A 26,018-nucleotide genomic window follows, 5' to 3' on the forward strand; every position below is an offset into this window, starting at 1 on the left:
ATTGAGAGAAAAAATGATTGATCCTAAAATTATAGTTATTTCTGGTCCTAATCATATTTTTGTGTAGTAAAATGATAGTATTAGCATGTGTGTGAGATTATTATCACTAACATTAAAGTAGAATTTGATAAAAAAGAATAGTTTACTTGAGACCATAATTTATAGTATCTTTCTATATACTTATAGTTACAAATATCAAGCATTTTTTTTCAAGCTGTGAAACCCGAATGAGCACTAAAAAAAAAGTGTTTAGCACGTGATTAGAATAAAGTGAAAGAATTATAATCAGAATAACAATTTCGTATAAAATATTATAATAGTGTTAGAAATAATAATTTTACACGTATATTACTATTACTATTTTTTTTATTAGAATATGGAGAAGATAATTAGCAAATATAATTATAATTTTGGTGAAATTAACTACTTTTTCTCTCAGTAAATATTCGGTTGCTCATTAATTTTCGTAAAGGTCTCGGAAAAACTTCAAAACTGTGCAAATCTGTTTGCAGATTGTGATTTTATCGCGCCACTGTTTTATTAAACTGAAGTTTTTCTGTATTAGAAAAGAAATTTGCCTATAAATATTAATTTTCGACAAAGTTATATGGTGATTCAAAGTTGCAAATCTGCGTGAACTCAAATTGCACTGTGTGTTCCTAAAATTTATGATTGCACGCGGAGTACTAAACTTCTCTTGCACGACACGCACGCACATATATGTAATTCACTTAAAAGGCTTCTAGTATCTTGACTCAACATTGTAGGAAGTTTATTTGATCATGTCTTTTTTACCTGATTAAAAACACGCTTTTAGTTAGTAGACATAGTTACATGCAAGCATACAATCTAGAGTTTGCACATCGTGCTTGAGATCGCGTTCTTGGTAGAAGCTTTTTGATTTTTCGTGTAGCGTCACGTAGTAAAGACAAAGCATTGTATCCTACTTAGGATAAAGCTCCATAAAGTTATACAAAATACATTAGTCCCCAATGGTTGTGGTAACCCACAACTAAAGACACAACAAGGCTAAATATGAAGATAGTGTACTAAATATGCATTTTAGTCTTGATAATTCACACGAGCTATCTTGAAACAGGGAATATTATATCTCCCCTTTCCTGACTGTGAATCGTGAACGTTCCATTATCGTCGTCAAACGTATTTGCACCTCTCGCCCTGACATTTACATACACCATACACGGAACACACGTATTTTCACGAAAGCAGGCCAATCTACCCAATTAAAAAAAAAAAGTGTCGACGGTAAACATAGATCGCATCAGGAAGTCAGAATAGTAGGAAGGTGTGAGAACGCGCATGTAGTCGAGAAATGTAGCGGGTAAAATCCTCGAAAAATACACGGAGAGCGTCGCAGAGATACAGTCGATACTGCAGTTGTGCGCCCAATGCGATCGCTGGAATCAAGTTCCATGGAATCCTGCTTTCGAATAAAGGGCGCCAGATAGAAAGAGGGAGTGGAGCGAGGGAAGAGGAAGAGATATCTGTGTGAATCCCGGCAATAATCGTCCAGAGACGGAGGAGGAAGCGCGCCCAAAGGGTTGGTCTGATGAAAATGCCGGGGTGAGAGGCGCAAATACGTTTGACGACGATAGTGGAACGTTCACGGTTCACGGTCATACGGAAAGGGGAGATATAATATTCTGTTTTAAGAGATATAATATTCCGCTTCAAGAGAACGCAAGATAGCTCGCGTGGATTACTAGGATTAAAAGAATACGTAATCCCGCGCTTTGCTCCGCTTCACAGCAGAAACTTGCTCCGAAGAAGAACGTCGGGAGGAATCGTGGTGTTCGTTTTTATTTTCTTTACTTGAATCCCGGATAACTCGCGCGTTTTCTGTCCATTCTCGAAAGCATCAATTTTTGGTAGCCGCAGAACCACCGCGAAAGCTTAGGCTGCGTCTGTGGCAAAATCGCAAATTCGAAATGTAACGCACCGAGCTTTTGCACGGAGAATAAAGTGTTTTTGTAATTTTATAGTAAAAGAATTAGTCAAAAGAACCATACGAAGAGAAATATTTTGTGTATTCAAGCAAGTGTTACTTGTTTCTCAAGTATTTCATACGTTTATATATATATATATATATATATATATATATCCCCAAATCTATTGTAAGTTCATCATGAGCGCCAAATTTATTTGAAATACATTCTGCTGAGTTTAGCATTTCAATGAAGAATATTAAATTAGAAGAAAAATTTTATTTGCTTATACTTTTGATTTTTGATGTTCTTCTTTTTTGTATAACAATTGTTACTATAGTGTTAATAATATTTTACTAGAATAATAAGAAAGTATAGTTGCCGTCGGAAATAATTACAATCTTATTGCCATTTATCATTCTTTTTTCTCAGTGCAACTTCTCGTTCGTTGAACATTGATAACAAATATATACAGTATGTAACAAAGCGCATCAACTAATCTGAGCTGATGCGCGCCGGAAGCTAATTTGGAGGTCAATGTCTCTCGGGCCAGTTTCGGATAACAGGTTGCTGGCACGTAATGGAGCACACTTTAACGATACCCGCTCGAAATTTCACGCTGCGGAGGGGGAAAGCGTTGTCGGTTTCGCCGATGAAGAAGGCGAAGTGCGGCGCAACACTTTTTTCTTTTTTCCTTTCACACGGATCATCGTCGACCCATTTCAATCAAACGCTATGATGTAAGCACATTTTTACGGACGATAAATAATCGAGCAACGGACATGCACGGTGTCGATCCCCCGGGATGATCTGCGCGCAGTTTGCAGTCTTCCTCTTCCTCCTCTCAACCCGAATTTCGAATATACTCGAATGATGGTTAAAGTTCGTACAGCTCGTGTTCGATATTCAGACACTTCACTGAACTATTAGCGAACAACCGAGTTTCGATAATGGTAAACAGCAGAAACTATTTCGCGCCCCGCGAGGTGCAAACTGAAACGTGCGAGAATCGAAAGTTTAAAGGAACAAGAAGATAGGTCTCACCGTAAGTCTTCATGAATCCTCAGTGCGGCACAATTGGAGATATTTTCGCAACGACGCTCATACTTGCGCGTGGTCCTTCAGGAAAGGAAATCGTGCACCAGTGCGTGCAGAGCAGCGCCGTGACTCATTCACAGATCGGCCAAAGAACGCAAAACGCGCGAGAAGACCGCACCTGCGATCGCGCGCGGATCAACGTGGAGTTGACGTCGCGGACGCGGCGGCGGCGGCAACGACGACGACGTTGTGGAGCATCTCGAGAGCGATATTTCGTAGACCGCGAGGTCCAAATGTAGGAACCGCGAACGATGCGTACACGCTCAGTGAGAGAACGCCCAGCGCGAAGCTCGATCTGAATTGGACTGTTCTACGAGTTAGGCCCGGCTCCTCCGACTTCCCCTCTCTCACTCTCTCACTCTCTCTCCCTCACTCTATCTCTATCTCTTCTTCTCTCTTTTTCTCTCTATCACGGTTTCGCGGGCTAGCTCTTTCCTCCTTCGTGCCACTGATGGCCCTAACCGATGATTTTGGGCCGACTTAACTGCGTGCCCCTACTTCAGCGAACTTCGTCGTCACGAGCGAACGGCGAGGCTACACGCCGTCGTACGCCTTCGATGCACGTCGTACCCCGATCCGGAGGTGGAAACGCACTTCCGGAATGCCCTCATTCATCGGACTCCGGCGAGATCCTCGTCGTCGGCCGGCGATTGTCGTGTTGTTTCTCGTTCGCGAACATAAGCTCTTTCCTTTTCGGCTAAACTAGGTTGCACTTTTTTGTCTTCAGAATGAAAGAAGTACATAATGTAGTTGGAAGAAGAAGGTGCAGCGTTAGTTCAGTTGGAAAGGACAGATCACGAATGCCGAAATGTAACCCAATAAACGTTAACAGTAACATTGTATTAATATTATAATTTCCCACTCAGCAATGTATATGTAATATAATATATATACACAATAGTTACATCGTTGAATGAGAAATTTATATTGATATAATGTTACTAGTGTTTACTGGAAAGGTAAAACACCAATTCTTAGACATGTATCTAATTCTGAGCATATTATCTTAGTCTTTAAATATGATTATATATATTTTTAACACACACATGATATATATATATATATATATATATATATATATATATATATATATATATATATATATACCCAAAATAAAACGTCTACCTGTCTGTTCCCTGTGAGAACTCCTAAACCCTTTAACCGACCTAGACCAAATTTTACATGATCACTCTCTACGATATCTCATGGAAAATAGACTGTAAAACCTGGACACCCTCTCACCCTGATTTCATCTGCTTGTGACAACCTGCGTAACATCGAGTAGTTTTAACTAGTAGAATATATGTATATGTATTGAACGAGTCATTTAACGTTAGATTCTAAAATATGTTATATTTTTATTAGAGAAGAATGTGTAAAAAATATAAATTTTGTAGTTGGAAGAGGGTTGGCTGATGACAATATTTATTTCTAACACGTTAGCTTCTAACGTTAGGACTCATCCTGTATATATTTTATGTTAGACGTTTAAATATTCGTATTTAAAAATCAAAATAATAAGAATGTCCAGAATTAGATACGTGTCCGGGTATCTTTATCTTCTTTTTTTCGTAATAAATCGCCGCGCGGGAAGCGAACGCCGGTAATCAAAGTTCCGTCTCAGGAAAAGACGATGTTCATTCCTATCCTTACCAAAAATTTACTATTCGAGGATCCGCCGGATAGACGCGACTTCCTTTTCCGCGTCAACTCGGACAATTCGGCACGGATAACTCTATAGGAGAAATTCGAACGCAATGGATCGTAGAGACGACGTAGAAAGAATCGACGGCGGGCGCGGGAGTCACGTTGGCTTTTTCAATGGGGCTGCGGTGGGATAGTTTTTCTGGTCGCTGTAAAGCGAACGCGACGCTATAAATTTCCCGAATGGAGATCGTTAGCGGGCGGTTCCGCCCCGGAGCGGGAATTCAGCGGCGTGCGTTTTTTCCTCGACCGAAGCCGCTTAGAGGACCGCGGGCGACAACGGGGAGGGAAATTAAGTGGAAGAAGCGGAATGTATGTACGACCCCCTTTTTACGACGCCACGGAGCGGGAATATAGGCGCAACTTCCGTCAGGTACCGCTAGGCGCACGATGCACGTACCGGCTATGGCAGCCCGACAGCACGTGCACGCACTGCAGAGGACGAAACAAAGGAAGCGTGAAATCATGGTGTATGCACGTAATAATGGCGGATAAGACGTAACGAGCGAGCGAGTGGGCCAAGCCCCGGGGACTTATTGTTACTGTAATTTCGTCGGAGTTGTTGCCGCGTTATGTAGAGCATTAACGGTGTAAAACTTGGCTTACAGGTTGTTGAAGGAGAATGCACGTATGAAATAGACGTACATATGCGTACACACACACACACACACACACACACACACACACACACACACACACACACACAGACACGCACACGTGACATATATACATACACATGCACACACTTGCATTTACCAGCAAGACGATTCTAGTGGAGTAGCGAGCATCAATAGGCTGCATACATCATAAGAAATGCAGATTTTACCGCGCGTGAGACGAATACGGTCGTTCATCAGAGCATTGTATGAAATTATGGGTTAATATCTTTCGCGTGTACAAGTGATAACAAGCATATCAAAATTTATACATACACTACTAATGACTATACATACACACATATACACGCACTCCCTTTCTCTCTCTATCTGAGATAAAGTTATATATACAGCTGGGTTATTAATGAAATGTAGCGCAAGCTACACAGTACGATACGAGATAGTAACGACAGCGTCGTTCAACTAGAACAGAATCCTAGGCTTTTATTTTTATTTCTCTTTTATCGGTAAAAGTACCTCACGTGACTTGACTTCCGATTGGCTTAGCACATTTGAAGGCACTTTGATCGATAAAAGACAGCTCAGAATAAGGGTCTTGTCTCCAGGAGTCGCGACAATAACGAACCCAAGCGAAGAATCCAAACAGGAGACTCGACGACTTCTTTTACCACTGTCGCGAGACTAAAGCAAGGCTTTTCCACCAGCTACACAAGATTCTATCCAAGATACACATTGTTTCACATCGTGCAGCGACTTTCGCGCGCGCGAGCCTGACGCGTCTCTCCTCTTCGCACCACGGTGGAGCTTCAAGTTCAAAGCCACCCCTGCGCGCATCTCCCGCTCTGCACGCGTCAACTCCCGGAAGGTCGCGGTGCAAACAAACGGATATCGGTGTGAATCGGTGACTGGGGGATCAGGTAACGGTGTCGAAGCCAATGTCGACGCGACAGGTGGACGAGGACGCACAAGAACGAGCGACGACGATGACGACGACGATGATGACGACAACGATGATGACAACAACGATAATGAGAACAACGAAAACAACAACAACAACAACAAAGTTATTGTTATTATCGTTGTTGTCATCATCGGTGCTGGTCGTACCTGGCGGGTGAAGCCACCATGGATTGACCAGGGGTGGTCGTAGGTTGCTGGGGCCCTCGCCAACAGGGGCGTACATCCTCCTCCGACTACGTCACGCCCGTCACTGCCGTCCCGGTGCGGCTGCACCCCCGACTGCCTTGGCAGCCCGCGGCCGGCCGCCACCCCTCTCGCGGGATTCCAGTCTCTCTCTTCCCCTTCCTCGACGCGTACGCAGAGGGTTGCAAGGTTACCGGCGAAACACCCCGCTCGCCCCGCTCGCTCGCTCGCTCGCTCGCTCGCGCTATCGTCGCCCTTCCTGCCGTACCACGTCCTCCGAAGCCGACCTCCCTCGCGGCCAACCCCTCCGTCAACGACGATGTTCTCCCACCCCGGGAGTCGACACGGAAAACCACCGCCGCCCCCGCACTCGCTCCCGCGGCGCCTTTCCTACGCAGCCACGGCCATCACTTTCGCTGGGAAGTCCTCAGGGGCCGTTGGGGAGCCAGGGCTGACGTTGCAAGGGGCGGTGTACGACTACGGTGAAGCTCTCTTCGTATCCCTCTTCTTCCTTTCCTTCTTTTCTTTTGCTATTGCTACTACTTTTTTCTCTTCTCCTCCTCCTCTTCCATTTCTTCCTCGTGTTTTCGCGGCCGGAGAACGACGACTCTACTGCGCAATCGATAAGATAATTTGACTGCCGGATAACGAAAGAGCGGAAGCGCCGGGAGACCGGCGCCGCGGGAAGAATCGACAAAATAAGCTCGTTGCTACGTAGCGCGTGGACGTGGTGAGAAAAATGTCAAGGAGCCTCGTGCACGGCGGAAGGTCGAATTCGCGCTTTGTGTCGCGCTCGACAGCGAAGTCGCGACCCAAGATTGAGTCGAGCGTAGAAAGACGAAATTACAGGAAATTGGGCGGACGCGATTCTAACTCTTAATTTATGCAAACGCGATCTTCACATCTCCAATTGTACGCACACGAGCGAAAGCGAATAATAAACGCGAGTTCTATCAGGAGGGAGTCTACATCTGGATTAGCGTGATCGCGCTTGTGTATTGTAACCTCCGAATTCTGTACAGCGTAATATGATAATATTCGGGATAATTCTACTGTACTTTACGATCATACACTCATACGATTATGAATTCTCACGCGCGCAGTCGCTTTGGTTGCGTTAAATATTTATGCACGGTGGTGGGCATGGCTAAGCTTCCTTAACGACGAAGGGTCGTGCACTTGCATTTCGACTGACCGCGTGGGGGAGCACGGTTAAGCTTTATGAGAAATCTTTCTAATCGCGCTCAGGAGGAAGCCTATCAACGCGGGCCCGCGTCCTAATCGTTAAGATTGTGGAGGCCGGTGTGTGCGTCGCCGGCACTTGTCCCTTGCATAAAATTTGTTAGTCAGATTAGGCAGGTGACTCTGAATACGTCCTCTCTCGAGCTCGGAGCTTCGTGCCGTCAATTTCGGGATCGATATGACTCGCGCTGTCACATTGTGCAGAGCGCGTCGGCCTTCGCCGATGATGTAACGCGAAAAGAACCGCGCAGTATCTCCCCGCTGCGACTAATGAAAGTATAATTCACGCTTGCGTAAACGATCAGCTTGTGAAACTTGAAGAGCATATTTTAACCGCGTCGAAAAACTGCAGCGCCAAACGACGTAAACAGCAATGCAGTTTGCGGAGGATATCGTCGCGTCTAGTTGGAAACACGACTCAAAAGGTTAAGTACACGCACCTTTGATGTATTTGACGAACGGTAGGATACATCGAGTAGACACGAGAACTATCTCACGTTATCACAGCCGACGCCCGAAGCGTTTCTTCCCGAACGGAGCTGTGAAAATCTCGATCGCCGATATGATTCCCGCCGAAATAGAAGCTGCCGAGGAGCGCATGTACTTCACAGTTGCTACGATGGCCCCATAAATAGTCGACACGTTCCTGGCAGCAACCCCCAGAGTGGAAGGGAGAACAACCTTGCAAGCCCTCAAACTCCGTCGTGCGTGCGTAGCCTCAGCGGCGGTATGGTGGGGCCTGAATTTTTGGAGGTTGGTAGAATAGCCGAGAGCACGAAGGGGGTTGAAGGGAACGCGATAAAGGGATCGAGAGAGGAAGAGTGAGAGACGGAGAGTACCAGCGCAAGAGGGGAAATGCGGAATGGCGGCAGGAAGCTAGAGAAGGAGGCGGAGGTGGAGAAGGACGATGAGAGGAGAAGCAGGAGAAAGAAGGGCAGGAGGAGAAGGCGAACGAGGAGGGAGCCAAGCAACCTGCACCCGGCAACAGCCCCCGACCTCGGAAGAACTAATCATTAACCTCCTTTCACCCTCCCTCGAATGCCGCTCAAACTCGACCACCTTCGCTTCACTTTCACCTGCGTCTCTCTCTCGTTCTCCACCCTCGCCCACTTCTTCGGCCCTCCGCTCCCTTCTCACTCTCACTCTCACTCTCACCCTTCCTCCAGCCCCGTCCTCCTCCTCCCTTTCCCTTTCTTCTCGATTCTCCTTTCCTCCTGCCCATCCCGCGAGCGCCACTGTTTTCGCTCCTTTCTCCTCCACCCACCCACGCTGCGCCGCTGCGGGTGTTTACGATTACGATTACTCCGCTCTCACTTTCGCTGCTTTCCCTTCGCGGTCTCGCCTTCGATTTCGTCCTATCGACCTCCAAACCTCGTCGCTACTTTTCGGCCTATCTACCCTTGCGCGAGGCAACACGGCGCGGCGCGGCACGACGCAACGTGACGTTGGAACGATTCTTAAAGTCGAGAGTCTCCTCTCGGCCGCGATGCACAGCGTACCGTGGAAGGATGAATAACGGCCGTTATTCGCGGGCGCTATTATTTCTTCGAGGGGTGTCGCTCGTCGTTGCGTAATATTGAGAGAGAAAGAGAGAGAGAGAGAGAGAGAAAGCAGATACCGCGATGGCCACCCTTTCCCTCTTGCTGAGGGGTTCGATTTCAGTCGTCAGAGCCGAAGACGAGACGAGGAGTATGATCTACCCGCGGAGAAATTTCAAGAACAGTCCGTTTTTACCCCGATGAATAATTCAACCCACGACGATACTCTCAGACTTTACTTCGACATGAAAAATGTAGAACTATCGTGACCAATATTTTAATGTATAATAAATGAAAGTCGCACGCGAGCCGTCAGAAATGCTCCTCTCGCGAGCGTGGCTGGAGGAGAGATCGTTACTTCCGATGGAATGCGACTAAACGCGTTAAGGTATAAACGCGAGACCTATTCCTACCTAATTTAACATTTCTTAATTACATTTACATCGAAACAAAAGAAGCGACAGTGAGAGAAAAGGTGTGTGCGCGCCTCGTCGCAGCGATAATCCTTCATTTAAATAATTTAGTAGCGGACGAAAAGGGTGGCTGACGTTCATGCAGGTATCTTTACGGGCAATCGATGTCACGGGAAGTTCGAAGCCGAAAGTACGAGCGGCGTACATACGAAATTACTCCATTTTCTAGGACTACGTGGCAATTGGCCTTTATCCGCCGCTATATCTTGATTTATGCGCCAAGTTCCGAAACGATAGGATCGCGCGAGCGGCCAAGGTAAGGGGTGGCAATATGGCGTAGAGAGAACGCAACGCCCGGTAGACAAAACGACGAACGAGTTGAAAGACTGGAGAGAAGAGGACAAAATTATCGGGACGTGTGAGCGTCGGAAGAATAAAATGTAGCGAATAAGTGGAAGTAATAAAATTAATTCAAGCGAGTAGAGATCCAACCTGCCGATGAACCCTCGACCTTTTACGGCCACGCATGTATCGATTCATTGATACAAAACAAGGAAGACAGCGTCGCCCTCCTCCCACATGTTTTTCTTTATAAACTAGAAAGGATCTAATCTTGCTTGGATCTTAAAAGAAAAAATTTCAAGATTACTTCCGGTCGGTGAAGTTCATTTCCGCATCTAGCAAGCAATGAACTACGTCGCAGTTCTGAAAGTGCATTGTGCTCGTATAACCCGAATTTCTCCCAGCTACGTTAGTTTAATTCATGTATTCCTGATATTTCCATGTATCTTTTATCGATAGACGACACTTGAGCATTCCGACTAGAAATTTATTCCATAGTCCTGATCAGGTTGACCCACATTAAGTTATCTAGGCTCGTATACTTGATGCGTATTCGAACGTTCAATATATCTTTCTTATTCCAAATTTCATTTTTCCTATACGAACATCCCATATAAGATAGTTTTAGCTTGAGCATCAGTGCTTAACATTCAAATATGCGTCAAAAATACGGCCCCTAGTTTGTGTAACGTAATATTTTCGAGTCCTGAAATCGAGTAACGCAGTGTGTGGCAATTAGGACCTTCTTAACAATAACACAAAAAATATAGCGCACATACTAAAAATATTTTGTTGTGAGCAGCATAGTTGCATCACTTTAGTTATCCTTGTGTGATGGTATATATCGTTGAATCTATGATTTAGTTACTTTGGCATATCAACGATATCAGTATAGTTGCGCGTTGTAGCAACTAGGAATCGATTGGGCTGACATTCATCATGGAGACATCGGAGCAACCCGATAATCGTCACTGCTGCAACGCTAGTAACTCAGCAATTGTTCTATGGTTACAGTAACTACATAATTAGTCGTTCCATATTTTATTATTTAATCTAGTTAGCACAACCAGATTTACGTTTGCACTAACCATACTGTTTTTTTTCGTGAGAGATTATTAATAATTAGGGTCTTACTAATAACTAGAATCCAATAATATCATCTGGCACAAGCCAGATGACTGATTGGCATCAACCTGATCAGAACCATGGAGTAAATTTCTAGTCAAGGTAGATCAGCCCCGTGAGATCCTCCTAAATGATTCTGGTTCGCGAAGTACACGGTGGAGCGACGCGCCCGCGTGCGAAGGTCGGAGTCAGTAGCAGAAGGGTGCGCGGTGGCAGCCCAAAACGAAGGGAGGGGTTCGAGGGGGGAGGCGAGGAGGAGAGGCAAGATGCAACGCACATCTATTGATTCTCCTCCAGCATGAAGGCCCGCGTAGCGGGATCCCGCTGTCTCTCTCTTTCTTTCTCTTGCCCCCTCTCACTCTCTTTCTCTCTCTCCTTCTTTCGTTGAACGGCACACGCAATTTCGCGTGCGCGTACACGCGCGCGCGCGCGCGGGCGCGACGGAGAGAACGAGTGCGCTCGGTGGATGCAGGGCACAAAGCAGCATGAGAGTCTCGTCCTGCGCCGTCGGAGGCAACGGCGAGGAGGAGGAGGAGAGAGAGAAAAAGGGAACTGGATCCTGCTCCGGAGGAGAGACAGCTCCCTTCCGCGCGTGAGCGCGCGTACGCACGCTCTCTTTCTCCTTTTCTTCCTCTCTCTTTCTCTCTTTCTTTGTGTGTGTGTGTTCTCTTCTCTTCTCTCTCGCCGCGTTTTCTCGTTCGCTGACGCATAAGAATTAGAATGCCGGGCTATTTGCATTGCAACTCGTGTCCGCTCTACTCCTGGGCCTTTGCACTTGCAACTTTCTTGGAGAGATCTCTCTCCTGGCCAGGGTAACGATCGTCTTTGCGAACAACGGGTACAGTCCCGGCCAGAAGAGGAAGGTTGCAAGGGGTGAATCGAGAGTGAGAGAAGAGATCTCGCCTTGTTCGCGTCGTATCGGATGATCGATCGACGGTGAAATATTAGGACGCGTAAATGCAGAGATAGTAGAAAGCGTCATATTTCATCTCCTTCCATCACGTGTCTCCTATATATATTTCGCGCACTATGATATATATTTAATTTCTATAAGTTCAACCCTCTCTCTCTTTCTTCTCCTTCCCCTCCCTCTCTTTGTTAGTTGACGATTAGTTTGATGTGTTTTACTTGCACACTGTGGCTGCATGACAAATTGTCGGATAATACTTAATATTATTATTTTACTTCTGTATAGCACGCATGTATCAAAGCTTGTTTGCAGAATAAGCTTAGCATAAGTGTGTGGAGTGAGAGACAAAAATAATTTATCTCACTTACGACTATATTCTAACTCTCTTACACCGGAAGTATTTCTCTTAACTCTTTACTGCCCAAATTAATGTCTCATGTTTAACAATTTTTTCATATATATAGGATGTTTAAAACTGAAGTATTCAACACATATAAGGTGCAATTTCCCTCTCTTAATTTTTTATTTTCTCGAAATAGATTTGTGACTCCGAGATTATATTGGGCAGTTACTGTCGCTGACAACATATTAAAAAAGTCATATTGTAACTTTCACATCATATCGATTAAGACAGAAACAAAATTCATATTGAGAGGAGATTAATAATGAAACTGTATTGTCACTTCAGAGTCACAGTGGGCAGTAGAGGAAATATTTCTGGTGTAAGAGAGTTAGAGTATAGGCATAAGCGAAAGAAATTATTCTTATTTTTTACTCCAACTTATGCCAAGTTTATTCTGCATATTGTAAACGGCCATACACATTGTCTCTCTTTCTCTCTCTCTCTCTCTCTCTCTCTCTCTCTCTCTCTCTCTCTCTCTCTTTTTCTCTTTCCCCATTTTTAATCTCGCAAAAGTTGAAGTTCGTTATGCTAATATCTTTTTTCTACCTCGAATCAAGATATCATTCGTCGGTCCGTAAGCCCGTATCGACACCACCGCGAATGAAATTAAATCCGGTAATATTCCCCGACATATTTCTTCGTGTCGCCGCGCAGAGATTCACTAATTACCGATGTATCGACTGACCAAGGACCAAATGACCATTCCTCCGTGCACAGATCTCGCGTATCAACGTGATTCGTTGCCGTATGTCACGCGAGCAACGCGGTATTTCGTATAAAATCCTTTATTTACATAATCGTCAAGCAAAAGGTCAGCGGCCGTGCGAGATTGCGCGGGAATAGAACTCGTGTGTTGCTAACAGAACCGTTACCGAGATGCAAAGTCTCGATTTGAACGTGCGCGAAATCATCGTGCGAGATGACTCGCGAGCGTGCGTGCAGACACAAACACACACACAGACATACGCCGGCGAGCCCATGTTCTCTGTTACCAAACAGGGGACAAGAAGCTAAGTACAAATAGATGATAAAGCTCATTGAACGATTATGTCCGAGCCGAGACATTCACTATTATTCCAAGTACATGATGTATAATTTAGTCCCGAACCGCTTCTACTTTGAATCTCAACGTTTTATTTCGACCAATGTCTCCTCTCGAAGATGGAATTTAAGAAAGGTGAATTTTCTATATCGAAGATTATAAAAGAAGGAAACTTTACTTAGATACGCGCGAAGAAGAGAATTAAAACAGTGGCACTGCCGAATGTATTCGCGGCACACCCGACCAGATATTTAAATCGATATTAGTGTCTTTTTCTATTTGAAATTTGTCGCTTCTTTTTGTCATTATCATTTTCATGTACGGATTATTATTCACGTGAAATTACATAAAATTGCATAAAATTAATTGCACAAATATACGTACACATACGCGACTTAATACTCGAAAATATTGAAACATAAAGTACACCTGTCTCTCTCTCTCTCTCTCTCTCTCTCTCTCTCTCTCTCTCTCTCTCTCTCCAAATTTATCTATGTATATCTTTCTTTTAGTGCGCTACGCATGAAATAAGATTGCAATGAAAGATTCGCGGTGAAACTTGGCGAATAAGAATATATTACGAAGGCAAGCCCGGACGCAAGTATGCTGCCGATAGTCTTTCACGCGGTCGCGATTAATGTTATTGTTATCGACGCAGCGCGTGTGTGCCGAAACGCTCGCGAGATGCCACGAAGGAGAATGCGATATCAACACCGCGGAGCAGTGTCGAGCAGCCGAGTTCCTCGGTCGGCTTGCAAAGAAAAAACGACTTCTCGCTTACTGGGACGAAGCTGGAAAGTTTATTCCAACGCGGTGGAAACTCGCAAAAACTGGAGCAATGTCTCACCGAGCGCGCGTGCGGCTCGTGCCGCGTCAAATTGAATTTGGAATGAATCTCTAATGCAGATCTCTCGCCGAGAAAATTATTCGGCGTCCCTGCTCGGGTGAGATAAGTCATGCCGCATCTTAAAGACGGCCCGCTTTGCTCTCTGTGTATCGATCAGCCGACAAACGCCTACGAAAACAAATCCAATCTATTGATTAACAACTACGTGCAAAACTCGACTCTATTTTGTGATTCTCGTCAGTCAGTAACTCTTTTGTATTACCGTTGTGCCGCCGCCTGTCGACAACAAATATTTGCATGCAGAAAACGCGATAGCGGCATGCCAGATAGATCCGAGTCGATAGGTTTGATATATCGAAATGAAATACGCACACATATACACAGCTCACTCGCTTTGCACATCGCCCCAAGAAATGCCCTCAATTACTCCACCTCATTCGCGAGGACGTGGTTTTTCAGCGATCTACAATTTATACAAGTTGCGAATGATGTAAGTCGCAACTGAGACAGCTTTTTCACAACTCATATATATCTCATATATATCTGCGTTTTTACTTCAAGCCGTCGCTCTATATCATACGCGTGAACTCCCTTCCGGAGGACAGGCGTTAATTTGTAAACCGCTTCGAAACTCGTTCAGAAATGCGTCTTTGCCATGCGTCGAAACCGCGATTCGAGCGATCGCCCGGCGCGACATCGGCGCGGAAACGAATGTGCGGTCCGCGGCATGGCTCTTTCTTCTCCTCGTTCAAGGAAACAAATTATTCGTCCGCCCCACAGCGGAAGCTGTGACACGCATAAATACCGAAGGACAGCAATCCTTGGCCCGCGTCGACAAAATTCGCATGATAACGCACTGCGTACTCACCGCGTGCGTTCCTTCTCCGCGTTCTTCGCTGCCTCCTCGCACGGCGACGATCCTCGATCCTTTTCACCCCTTTCGACGGAGCGCGGCTCGCTGGCGACGCGCGACCGGCCAATACATCGTCGGCGCAATGCGTCGCCGGCGGCAGTTCCAAAGTGTCAGTTCCGGGAGAAGAGAGACGGCGACGGAGAGGAGAGAGGGAGAGAGAGAGAGTGTGTCAGCTGGTCGGCGAGGGGGTTAAGGCGTGCGCGTGTGTATATCTATAATACGTAATGTACTACGAAGTTTGCTGTGAGACACGAGCGTGCGCGTCTCTCTCTCCCTCCCTCTTTCTCTTTGTCTGTCCTTCCGATACGCAAATGACTCGCAGGCGAATTGTGCGTGGATAACGAGAAAAGGACAGAACAGATCGCGATACAGATACGTGTCGTAACGCGCCGGCCGGCCGGTCCGCATCGACATAAACACACAGAGCACACACACACCAAGCGCGTGTAGAAAGGCAGGTAGTGTCGCGCGCCGCGCGAGATTTCTCTCGAGTCCTTGCGCTGCCAGCAGCGAGGGCGACTCAGGAAAAACCGATCGTAACGATCGCCGAAGCGGCACGATGATGATTGTCGCCGCGACTCGGCCCTCGCGCCGCGACGACGACAATTTCGGCTCCGCGATCGCTGGCGCCGCCTTGCGGGCGCATCGACACCTCCGCGCAACCCTTGCGCCCAACCCAACCCCGCGATACGATGCGAGGCGGAAATGTGGCGCGTTGTGCGTAACCGCGACGAGGGGATGCGCGGAACTTGGAAATTGGCGCGGGATTTCCGGATGACAAGGGCTGGTCGAATAATGTTCATCTCGTCTAAGAATTGAAAGTTTCGCAAATGACACCGATATCTTAAGAGATTTTCACAAGAAAAACACGAGAGTGCAAGTTAGAATAACGTTAGATGTTTGATTTCGATGTTATGGAACGATTCTAGCCGGACGTAACGAGAAACGGTGTGATTCGAGACTTGATTTAAAAGAGTGACTCTCCAATTTCTGTTTAAGCTAGTGGAAATAGTTAACTCAGTTGAAAGTTGCTAACATGGAAAACAAGAGACTGTTGTTAAAACTATTAAGAAATTATTCGTATTCTTTATAATTTGTATTTAAAATTACTGCCAATTTTTTAAATATTAACTGCTTCATTTTCTTAATATTCATAAAACGATTAATATTTTGATTATTGTCAAACAACAAATTATATAGTCATAAATTGCTGCTGGCAATTTTTTCAATTAACTGCCGATTGGGCAAATCAGAGTTTGGAGAAAGCCATAATACGTCACACTAGCAGTTTAGAGTGTTCTTCGACGTAAAGCAGAATTAACTGCTGTAAAAATAATGAAATAATATATACAGAGTATCCGACAACACACAATATTCGTTATGCAGTGTACAGGTAGAATTCTTGAAATAATACAGAATTTCTCTATCAATATTTCTTTTCTATCTATTTCACAAACATAAAAGTTGAGTTATTAATTTAAGAAAATTAATGAATAATTATGCACGACACTCTTAACTCGGAGAATCGCGTTCAAGATTGCTAGTTATTAAAAAAATTGTTCGTTGTGTTTTGTATACGAGTTAAGGCACGAGTAAGTTTAAACCGTGCTTTCCAAATATTTCTCATTTAACAGTAATTTATTCTAAATTCGATATACAGTAGCGTGAGCGTTACATCGGCCATTTTGAGTCCAATCGACATTCGTATGTCTTTTAAGAGATATAATACAAAACACGCTCTCTTCCGTATATCCTCATCGTCGGTAACAGGTCTTATGCATGTGTACACGCGGAGCGTCTTATCATAAATAACATTTATTATTTGACTACAGTTATCGGATAGTCATTAACCGACGATGAGCATATTGCTTTCAGGAAACTCGTAGGGTGGTACTTCGAGGTTCAACGGTGCGGGTCCTTTCCTGATTCTGCCACTGGCGTCATAGTGGGAACCGTGACATGGACAATAATAACCGCCGAAATCTCCCGCATTGGCAATAGGTACGCATCCCAGATGCGTGCACACACCCAGTACGACCAGCCACTTGGGATCCTTCACGCGTACACTGTCTTCTTCTGGATCACGGAGACTCGCGACGTCCACTTTAGCTTCGTTCGCAATTTCTGATTGTGATCTACGAATTATGGAGAGAAATGCGTTCTAATTGTTGTCTTCTAATACATTCGTTTGTAACGGATTATTAAGGCAGATGAAAACCACAATAGATGCAACAAGTATAACATAGATAATCTAAAGTCTTAGTGAAAGTGAGTTTCACAACTCAGTGAAGTTTAACTCGTTAAACACCTATTTAGACAAACTTGCATATATCCGCATTTCTAACAGGACTAATTAAATTTTAACTTGAGTTTTCATTTCAAGTCTTTGTCTGAATAAAGTATTTTTAAACTTAGATCAAGATTTAAGGTAAAAATTCACCACTTCTCTACATTCAATTATGTATATATATAAAAGTTTAAATATTCGTAATTTATTTCAACATTAACATAATAAGAATGCCCAGGATTAACTATGTGTCCGGGTGTTTTTAACTTAATTGATGTTGGTGAAAACAGTGAAAATATTTGTATAATGCATGTATGTATATATAAAGAGATTAACCATTCGTATATCTAGTACATCCTTTTATTGCACGGATCATAAATAGTTGATTTGTTTATGCATATGCAATATGTGATTATGCAAGTTTATCTTGATATATAAAATTAATTTTTTAACGAGTTAAACTCCTTAGTCAAAATAAGGTGTGGAACCCCAGATCTTAAAAGTAAGATAGAATAGAAGTAAATAAAGTCGTAAAAAATCTTGAGTAGGTAGAGGAAGATAGCCGTGATTACCTATGTCGTACAAACAAAGGTTTTCCGCGCCACTTGAAGACGGCACTCTTTCCTTCAGGAATCGAGTCGAGCTTAATCTCGATCTTAGACATAGCAAGTACATCAGCTGATGCACTCAGCATACCGACGAGGTCGTGTACTATCACTTTCGCGCCGTACACACCTGCCACGCAACCACCTGAATATGCGAAATTAGAAATTGAAAATAATTAGATTGCTGCTTCACTTAAATTTTAGTGTCGTCAGGGCTAGGTAATTTTTAATTCTTTAACTAAGTCCAGTTTAAAGTTAATAAGTGACTTATTAAACTTAAGTGACTTATAAAATTAACTTAGTTAAGTTAAAAGTTATATAAATATTATATTAATAAAAACTAACTTAATTAAAAGTTAATTTAACATTAAAATAACTTATTAAAGTTAAAGATTAATTATGTAAAGCAATGTTTTTTGTACAATTTTTTAATTATAAATTTATCTAAAATATATTAAAAAGTTGTTAGTTTCTTATAAGAAAGTATCGACTATTTGTAGTTCAGGATTTTACACAAAAAATACTGATATTCAAAGAAATATTCAAAAACAAATTCTGTTTTTTGATAATGCTCTTTATTTTTCTTATTTCATCAATTCTATATTCTAATAAGTTGAAGCTAGTGAGTTTTAAAATAGTTAATTTAAATTAAAAGTTGATTTATTTAAGATTAACCAAGTTAAGTTAAAATTTAAGTTACTAACTTTTTGAACTTAAAAATTATTAACTTTTTTATTTAACTTTTAGTTGAGCAACTAGTTATTATCCAACCCTGGGAATTGTGTACTTGCCAGCTGATATGAGATATGAGAAATTCTTGCGTGTTTCTGCGCTATCTCTTGATTTTGAATGTGGTTCTTTGACTTCTTCCCTGCGGTAATCTGTGAAATCTGGAAACTGGATATCGGTATGGGCCAGTCGTCGCTGATGTACTTGTGTGCTGACTGTAAGGACAGAACCTATGTTATGTCATCATTCTTACTGAAAATCTAATTTAAGAAAATCTATCAGGATCTCCTTATACACATGTACATTCAGTTGCATAAATTTGATATTTATTTACTGAAATTTCCTAATATTTTCAACCTCAAATTCCTATGTAGATATAATACAAAAGATTAAAAGTCATAGAAGCAGACCTGATGTCATGCCATTCACACAGCTGAGTGTGAGTTTTAGCATATTAATGCGAAGCATCACGTTGGAGACTCGATGCTACTATTATATTGACATTTCTTATTGTTAATACTTTATTTTGAAGTAATGTCACAAATATAAGTTCGACCGATAACGCAGCGACCTGCCAAGTACGCAATTGTGCAAAACGATTATATAATCGCAAAATGCGAATTAGCTGGACTCATTGGAAAGGAACACAAGTGTACACGAAGGTTGTCCACGTAAAACAGTCTATTTAATAACGGACGCACCTGCGACTCCCGAGCTTATGCATGTAGGTCCGATAAGGAGATCCTGATAGAGACTTTGGCCGTGAGTCCGTTTGACGGTAGGCGGAACGGCAATCTTCGGTTTCTGAACCTTACCGGTCGCGGCGACTGGTATGCCGCCGTTCGAAACAGCCGTCGCCGTCGCCCGTAGAAACGGCGAGAGGCTCGTCGACTTCGCGATCACATTCATTTTTACGAGAACCGCTCGTAACAACGAACGGGACGAGAGCTCGTGGTCAAGGAACGCTGCTACACTACGTCGTGGCGAGTCGCTGCGATCGACAGATTGTTATCTGCGCAATCGCGGACGACACCTTTAAAACGCGCCATTATTGAAATTAAGTGGATTATCTTTCTTTCATTCGCACTATATAGGTACGTTCGGGGAGCTCGCTATTAGCGCTACCGTATTATCCTATCCTTATTGTTTATCTAAGAAGCGATAAAGATATCGAAGAACGCGGTAGCGTTGGTAGCATTAGAGACCCTCAAACAGAGACTGGCCATTGGAGGCCATCTCCACGTGATTGGCGCACAGGATGATGACCCGAAAAATGGCGGCACTAATACTGAGCTGTGCTCACCAAGCGCGAACGGGCATTAAATATTAATTGAGATGTAGGGTGCTTCCGAAATGTCCAGGTTTGGGTCAAGTTGAGTTAGTTCCACTATAGTATCCGTTACATATACTATAGTGGAACTAACTCAACTCGACCCAACTCTGGGTATTTCGGAAGCACCCATTGTCGCACTCTGCGAATGTATAATTTATCGCTCAAATAATGATGATAAATAAAGATATATACATGTATATTCTTTAAAATGTATAATGTAAGTTCTTGAAAATATTACATATAGTCAATAACAATCACACGTTATGTAATGTCGAAAGAAATAAAAAACAACTAGTCCTGAGCTATTATTATTCGGTTGATATAATAAATAATTAGTTAAAAAATATATATAGGTAATTTTAATAAATAGAGATTATTTGTATTGTTGTTATAAGTTTTATTTAAAGGTATATAAATGTGTGTAAGTGTAATAGTTGTTAATTGTTCATTTTACGTTGTGATGTTAAATTTCGTGATTAAAATGATAAAATATCATGTTACTTACATGTCATACAATTGATGTGCAAGGACTCGATTCTTGATGGTGTGCGAATGAGATACGCATGCGAAAATCTACAGTATACGTAACGTGAACTATATATTTTTGCATGCGTATCTCATTCGCATATCGTCAACAATCGAGCCCCAGATCGATATACACGCACATATTTAATAGATCACGCACTCACTCAGCAGCACGCACATATTCATCGTCGCCATTTTTCGGGCTAATGGCCAGTTTCTGTTGAGGGTCTCTAATAGTATATTGGCTGTTCTTTTCAGCTGCACTGTTGAATTGGTGCAATAAGTTAGAGTGAGAAAACATATACTTGTCTCACTTTAATTTATTGCACCAGTTCAGCAGTGCAGCTGAAAAAAACAGACCATATATTTCAGTGGTGGACACAAGCCCTTATGCAGGATTCACACCGCGTCCGATTTCCGATTACGATGTTTGATATCCAATAGGAGATCAGCTTTCTAATAAAAAATTCAATTCTCCATTGGAAAGCTATTTTTTTATTGGATATCGGACGTCGGACGCGGTGTGAATCCTACCTATCCTACTTATTACCATTGTAAAATGGGCTTAAGATTTGAAAGGCGGGAGTTTAAACTAAGTAAAAATATTTTGTATTTTAATATTATATTAATTTTCCACCAATAATATGTCACAGCACAACATAATACAACACAACACAATACAATACAATACAATATCGTATAATATAGCATAATATAATACAAATATAATTCACCTGTGGACAAGATGACACGATCGAAATTAACATCTCGATTGCAGTCCGTGTGTCAGGTGCGCTGCTCGATATCACGTGTCTGGCCACTGCGCGCATATTGATATTGTCTATATACATCTCCTCACGATATATAGCTCACACAAGAAGCTGTTGCGAGAGACAGGTAAAGCGTCAAGCTGCGAAGCGGTGCACGACGCACGACGATCTCCCAACGTCGAGGTGACTGAGGAGAGCAAGTTAGGTTATTCGGCGATCATCCTGATACCAGCTATCAAAATGTGACGACTTGCGCGTGGCCGAGACAGTTCTCTTCACTTCTATCTTTAGTCGAGCGTGCACAAATAAGTACCGGAGAATTCCAAAAAGCCGAAAAACATGGCGGTCGCGGCGAGCTCCTTCGACGCCTGGCTCAGCGAGAAGCTCCAGGCTCTCAACACGGATGAGAGCGTCTTCGGTACGTACATCAAGGGTATCCTCGAGGGCGACGAGTCTGAGGATGAGAAAACCGAAGCGCTCGAGAGCATACTCGCGGGTATAACGGTGAGTAATTGGTACATGCTCTCGCGAGCTTTTGAGGTTAGAATGCGCGCGGCCGCCGCGGCGCCGGTCGAAAATAGACGCGAGGCACTTCCGAAAGTACACGTTTCCGCCTTCTATGCGTTTTGCGCTGATGATCTTCGTCCGTGCGAGCGTATCTCGGACGATTCGCTTTATGACGTAATCATTATCCACTTTACTGTTACTACTGTCATGTTATATTGTTATTAGTCCAGACTTGCGAAGAACGAAGGATCTTGATTTAGGAGGAAAGTGCATCTATTTATATATAATGTATCATGTATATAATTTTGATGATATCCACGAGAATATGTTTCAGCAACATCCAATGGAAATTATCTATTTGCTTTCAAAACACTTATTATTATTTCTGTTTGAAATCTTTAGTCTGTTCTTTGTAACTGAACTAGCTAAACTAGTTTAGCTACAGAAAACATCTTTTCAGCTGGTGATTGGGGAATTAGTAGTAGTAAGAATTGCAACAAAAGATAATGACACAGGATACTTTATAAGTAAAAAATATACCAGAGGTTCTGAAAATTAGTACAGTGCTAAAAAAATGCTTGCAAGAACAGAATATAACAGATATATATTATATACTGATATTAGATTCATTAAATGCAGTATAGAAGAACAACAATATGTTAATATCTATGAATGTATATCATAATAAATACAACAAAAGTTTATAGAAAGAAGATATAGGTTGGATAGGAAAATAGTACTGGTATATATGGCATTGGAGTTACGAGAAATAAAACAGGAGACAAACTAGCTAGAGAAGAGACTAAAGATTGTGACTAGTGAAGAAATAAGCATACCCATCAAGGATTAGAGAAGACTGAATGAAGACAGGCTGTTAATAGAAACTGAGGAGAATCTAGAAATAGAAGGAAGACATAAGGATAAGAGTTATTTTCAAAATATTTATATATAAGACTATAGTTTAACCAAAAATTATAGTTTAAGCAAAAGATACAGGATGCTTTGTGACTTCTTGTGACAGAATCAAAAGTAATCATTACAACTTGAACAAATGGTTATTTAGGAAAAAACTAATAGATAGTTCAAGATGTACCTGTTATGACAGAAGATATTAACTACTTAATACTTAGATGCAATAAATATAATGACTTTAAAGAGAAGACTTTTAAAAAATTTGGAAATTCACAAAATAGTGCATAATTTCATTATCCAAAGAAAGAGTTATATAAGTATTAGCATAAACAAGTATTACTATATGAAGCAAAGAAGAAGGGAAAAACAGTATAAGAAAAACAGAGGATCAAATAATGAAAAAGATAAGAAGACAGTATATGACACAGCTGAAAACTTCTGAGATAAGGCTAGAGACACTATACAATGGAAAACAAACCTCTTGTGCAGAGTAGGCGTTTGAGTGTAAATTGTTGTTAACACTACATCTACATATGGATAATATAAACTATGTATGAGATGTCATTAGGTCTGTCATTTTTAGCTGAACTAATATTACTATCCGTCTACGCGGATTGTTTACATATTTTATATATATATACATACATGGTCGTTTTTCATGTATAGACAATATATATAAATTACGTAATATATTGAAAATTATATTAAGATATATAAAAAAGCTATTAAATTACGAAACAGTTACTTTATATTTGTTTTGGATTATTATATATTAGATAATATTTAAAAGTAATAAATTGCATAAAATTTTCATATTTTTTTATGTTACAGATTAGTAGATTTAACTCTCGTAAGATAAGAATGTAATAAGAAGATTCTGCAGACTCTAACTTGTTTAGGAAACAACAAGAAATTTATATTAGAATTCTAAAGGTTAAATACAAATTTTTAGTTTTCTTAATTAATTTTCGAGCAAATCAACAATATCTATAGATTACTTATTATCTATATAGATAATCATTTCATACATAATTTACATTGTCTACACGTAGGAATATCATAATTTACGCATAAACGTCCAGCCTTGCACTGTATCACGTAGTGCAATACATAAACAATCTACGTAGATGGAAAAATCTTGGAATCTACGACACAACCTTGGTGTAATGTTTCTCATATGACAAGGCCCGATTATGCTTTAGGAGGACAACATCAGCAAGCATGTAGCAGAGATTTTAAGTGCTTGGGCGGAATGGTTGCCATCAGAGGATGTAGCCGCCGCAACTGTACCGACGGAGGACGTCGATGTTCGATTGGCACGAATGCTGGAGTCGCAAAGTCTACCTACGACCACACAGAGAAGTTACACAGAAGAAGAGAGACGAATTCGAGAGGCTATTTTAGCGCAGTATAGTCAAATGTCCGACGAGGAGAATAGCGAAGGGGACGGAGAGGAGGACGGCGGAGGTGGAGACTGCGGGATCGAAAAGAATTTGAATGCAGCTACTATCATACAACAAGAGCGAGAGAAGAGAGAAAAGGCCAAGCTCGAGAGCCAGAAGAAGAAAGAGAAGGACAAGGAGGACAGGTAGAATTGTAGCAAGAATATACCGATATCGTTTGATGCTACCGCGTTGAGGTATATAACGTGAGGTAATATAATGTGTCTGTAAGTATGAACTTCGCGTTTTTCAGAGAGAAACAAAAGCAACTGAAAGAAGAGAAGAAGGAGAAGAGAAAAACCCAGAAGGGAGAGAGGCGAAGGTAGCATCGAAACGGGAGCGATGCGGGATTTACCTCAACATTGAACATCATCGAGTACATAATGCTCTGGCATTCATCATATATATCTATCATCGTATACATTTATCGTCGTGCATGCAACGATCTCCGACAACTATTTAAACCGGTCATCAATTTTACATCTTTCACTAGACGGATATGTGTGTAGTGCTCGTGTCGTTAGAGGATGGAATCATAGGCTCAATATGAATGCATACTTCACAGAAGAATGGTATCTTTGTAAAATAACGTTGGATCATCTCCTGTGCCTTCTGTCTTTCTCTCTTTCTCTGTGAAACATTGTCCTTTTCTTTGCGAGATTTGTTACTTATTCTTTCTTGTATTTTGTTTTAATCCTGATAGCCAGTGATAGAAACTTTGATTCCCGAGTAGCACGCATCAGCACGGGAGGGGATACGCACACACTTACGCGACCGTGTCCATGTTCACGGACACGGTCACGTGAGTGTGTGCGTATCCCCTCCCGTGCTGACGCGTGCTGCTCGGGAATCAAAGTTTCTATCATTGCTGATAGCCCGTGTGTATTCAGAACTCGTATCCTGTGCCACATCATATATTTATTAACATAAATGTATTTTTATCTGTTATTATATTTACTCATCAAATGAAATCCGATCGAATTTATTATATCTTAATCTACGAGCGGTGTAAGAGACGATTCTGAATACCGATCCGACTTTTGTATACTATGCGTATATTATGTTATATATATATATATATATATATATATATATATATATATATATATATATATATATATATATATATATATATATATATTTCTCTATAAAAGAAAAATGATCAAAATAATGTATCATGCAAAATGTAATATAAAAATCTGAGAGTAATTTTGAATAAGTTTCTTGCTGCATCAATATAACACAGAATTTCCAACATTGTATAATATAAATTTTTGATTAATTCAATACAGTATATTCGCCTTATAAATGTAATTAAAAGTACTATAAATTTTTCATGACTGACGTTGTCTCACGTTGTGATGTTTATCAAAGTCCATCTGGGATGATCTCGCGGATCTTATCTTCGCGCCGTGCAGATTCCGACGTCAGAAACGACGTGTGCAAAGTTTTGTCGATAAACGGCCATCGCCGACGGTATCAATAAATCAATTTTCCGAGACGGGAGCATTCGAGAAGGCGCAAATAAAAATTTATGTATCAGATATAATTTATCAAGCTTCTCTCGATACGCTTTCATCGGCGTCGATTAAATATAATTTCCGTTTATTCTATCCCCCCCCCCC

At 42.0% G+C, this 26,018-nt stretch overlaps 3 protein-coding genes across 6 annotated transcripts in view; 1 reads left to right on the top strand and 2 right to left on the bottom strand.

Annotated features, from left to right (window-relative positions):
- LOC116850789 (zinc finger protein chinmo) overlaps positions 1-15,860 on the bottom strand; it is a 74,738-nt gene extending 58,878 nt beyond the window's left edge. The window contains exon 1 of one of the 3 annotated variants that reach the window (XM_032829439.1): positions 15,239-15,860. Coding sequence is in view for 2 of the 3 variants with exons in the window: in XM_032829436.1 (XP_032685327.1) it covers positions 6,473-6,548 (76 nt within the window). In the remaining variant the exon portion in view is untranslated. Of the gene's footprint in view, positions 1-2,990; positions 3,323-6,472; positions 6,783-15,238 lie in introns of those variants that run through there. The other 2 variants (XM_032829436.1, XM_032829438.1) reach the window with 2 other exon arrangements.
- Positions 15,861-16,900: 1,040 nt separating this feature from the next.
- LOC116850804 (cytochrome b-c1 complex subunit Rieske, mitochondrial) lies at positions 16,901-19,896 on the bottom strand. Of its 2 annotated transcripts, none has more exons than XM_032829481.1 (4): positions 19,606-19,896; positions 18,967-19,119; positions 18,143-18,320; positions 16,901-17,418 (listed from the first exon to the last, which is right to left on the bottom strand). In XM_032829481.1, the coding sequence occupies exons 1-4, from the start codon at positions 19,811-19,813 to the stop codon at positions 17,130-17,132; spliced, it is 828 nt and encodes a 275-aa protein (XP_032685372.1). In that variant the 5' UTR covers positions 19,814-19,896; the 3' UTR covers positions 16,901-17,129. The 2 variants fall into 2 exon arrangements, with proteins under 2 accessions (XP_032685372.1, XP_032685373.1); XM_032829482.1 differs by having other exon boundaries at positions 19,720-19,895.
- A 1,645-nt stretch (positions 19,897-21,541) lies between these two features.
- LOC116850805 (coiled-coil domain-containing protein 43) lies at positions 21,542-24,960 on the top strand. The gene is made up of 3 exons (XM_032829483.1): positions 21,542-22,036; positions 24,154-24,539; positions 24,647-24,960. The coding sequence occupies exons 1-3, from the start codon at positions 21,872-21,874 to the stop codon at positions 24,717-24,719; spliced, it is 624 nt and encodes a 207-aa protein (XP_032685374.1). The 5' UTR covers positions 21,542-21,871; the 3' UTR covers positions 24,720-24,960.
- Positions 24,961-26,018: the final 1,058 nt, after the last annotated feature.

This window comes from Odontomachus brunneus, unplaced genomic scaffold (genome assembly GCF_010583005.1).
Source record: "Odontomachus brunneus isolate Ranch 3 - 2012 unplaced genomic scaffold, Obru_v1 Obru_scaffold_156, whole genome shotgun sequence".
NCBI classification, from domain to species: Eukaryota; Metazoa; Arthropoda; class Insecta; order Hymenoptera; family Formicidae; genus Odontomachus; species Odontomachus brunneus.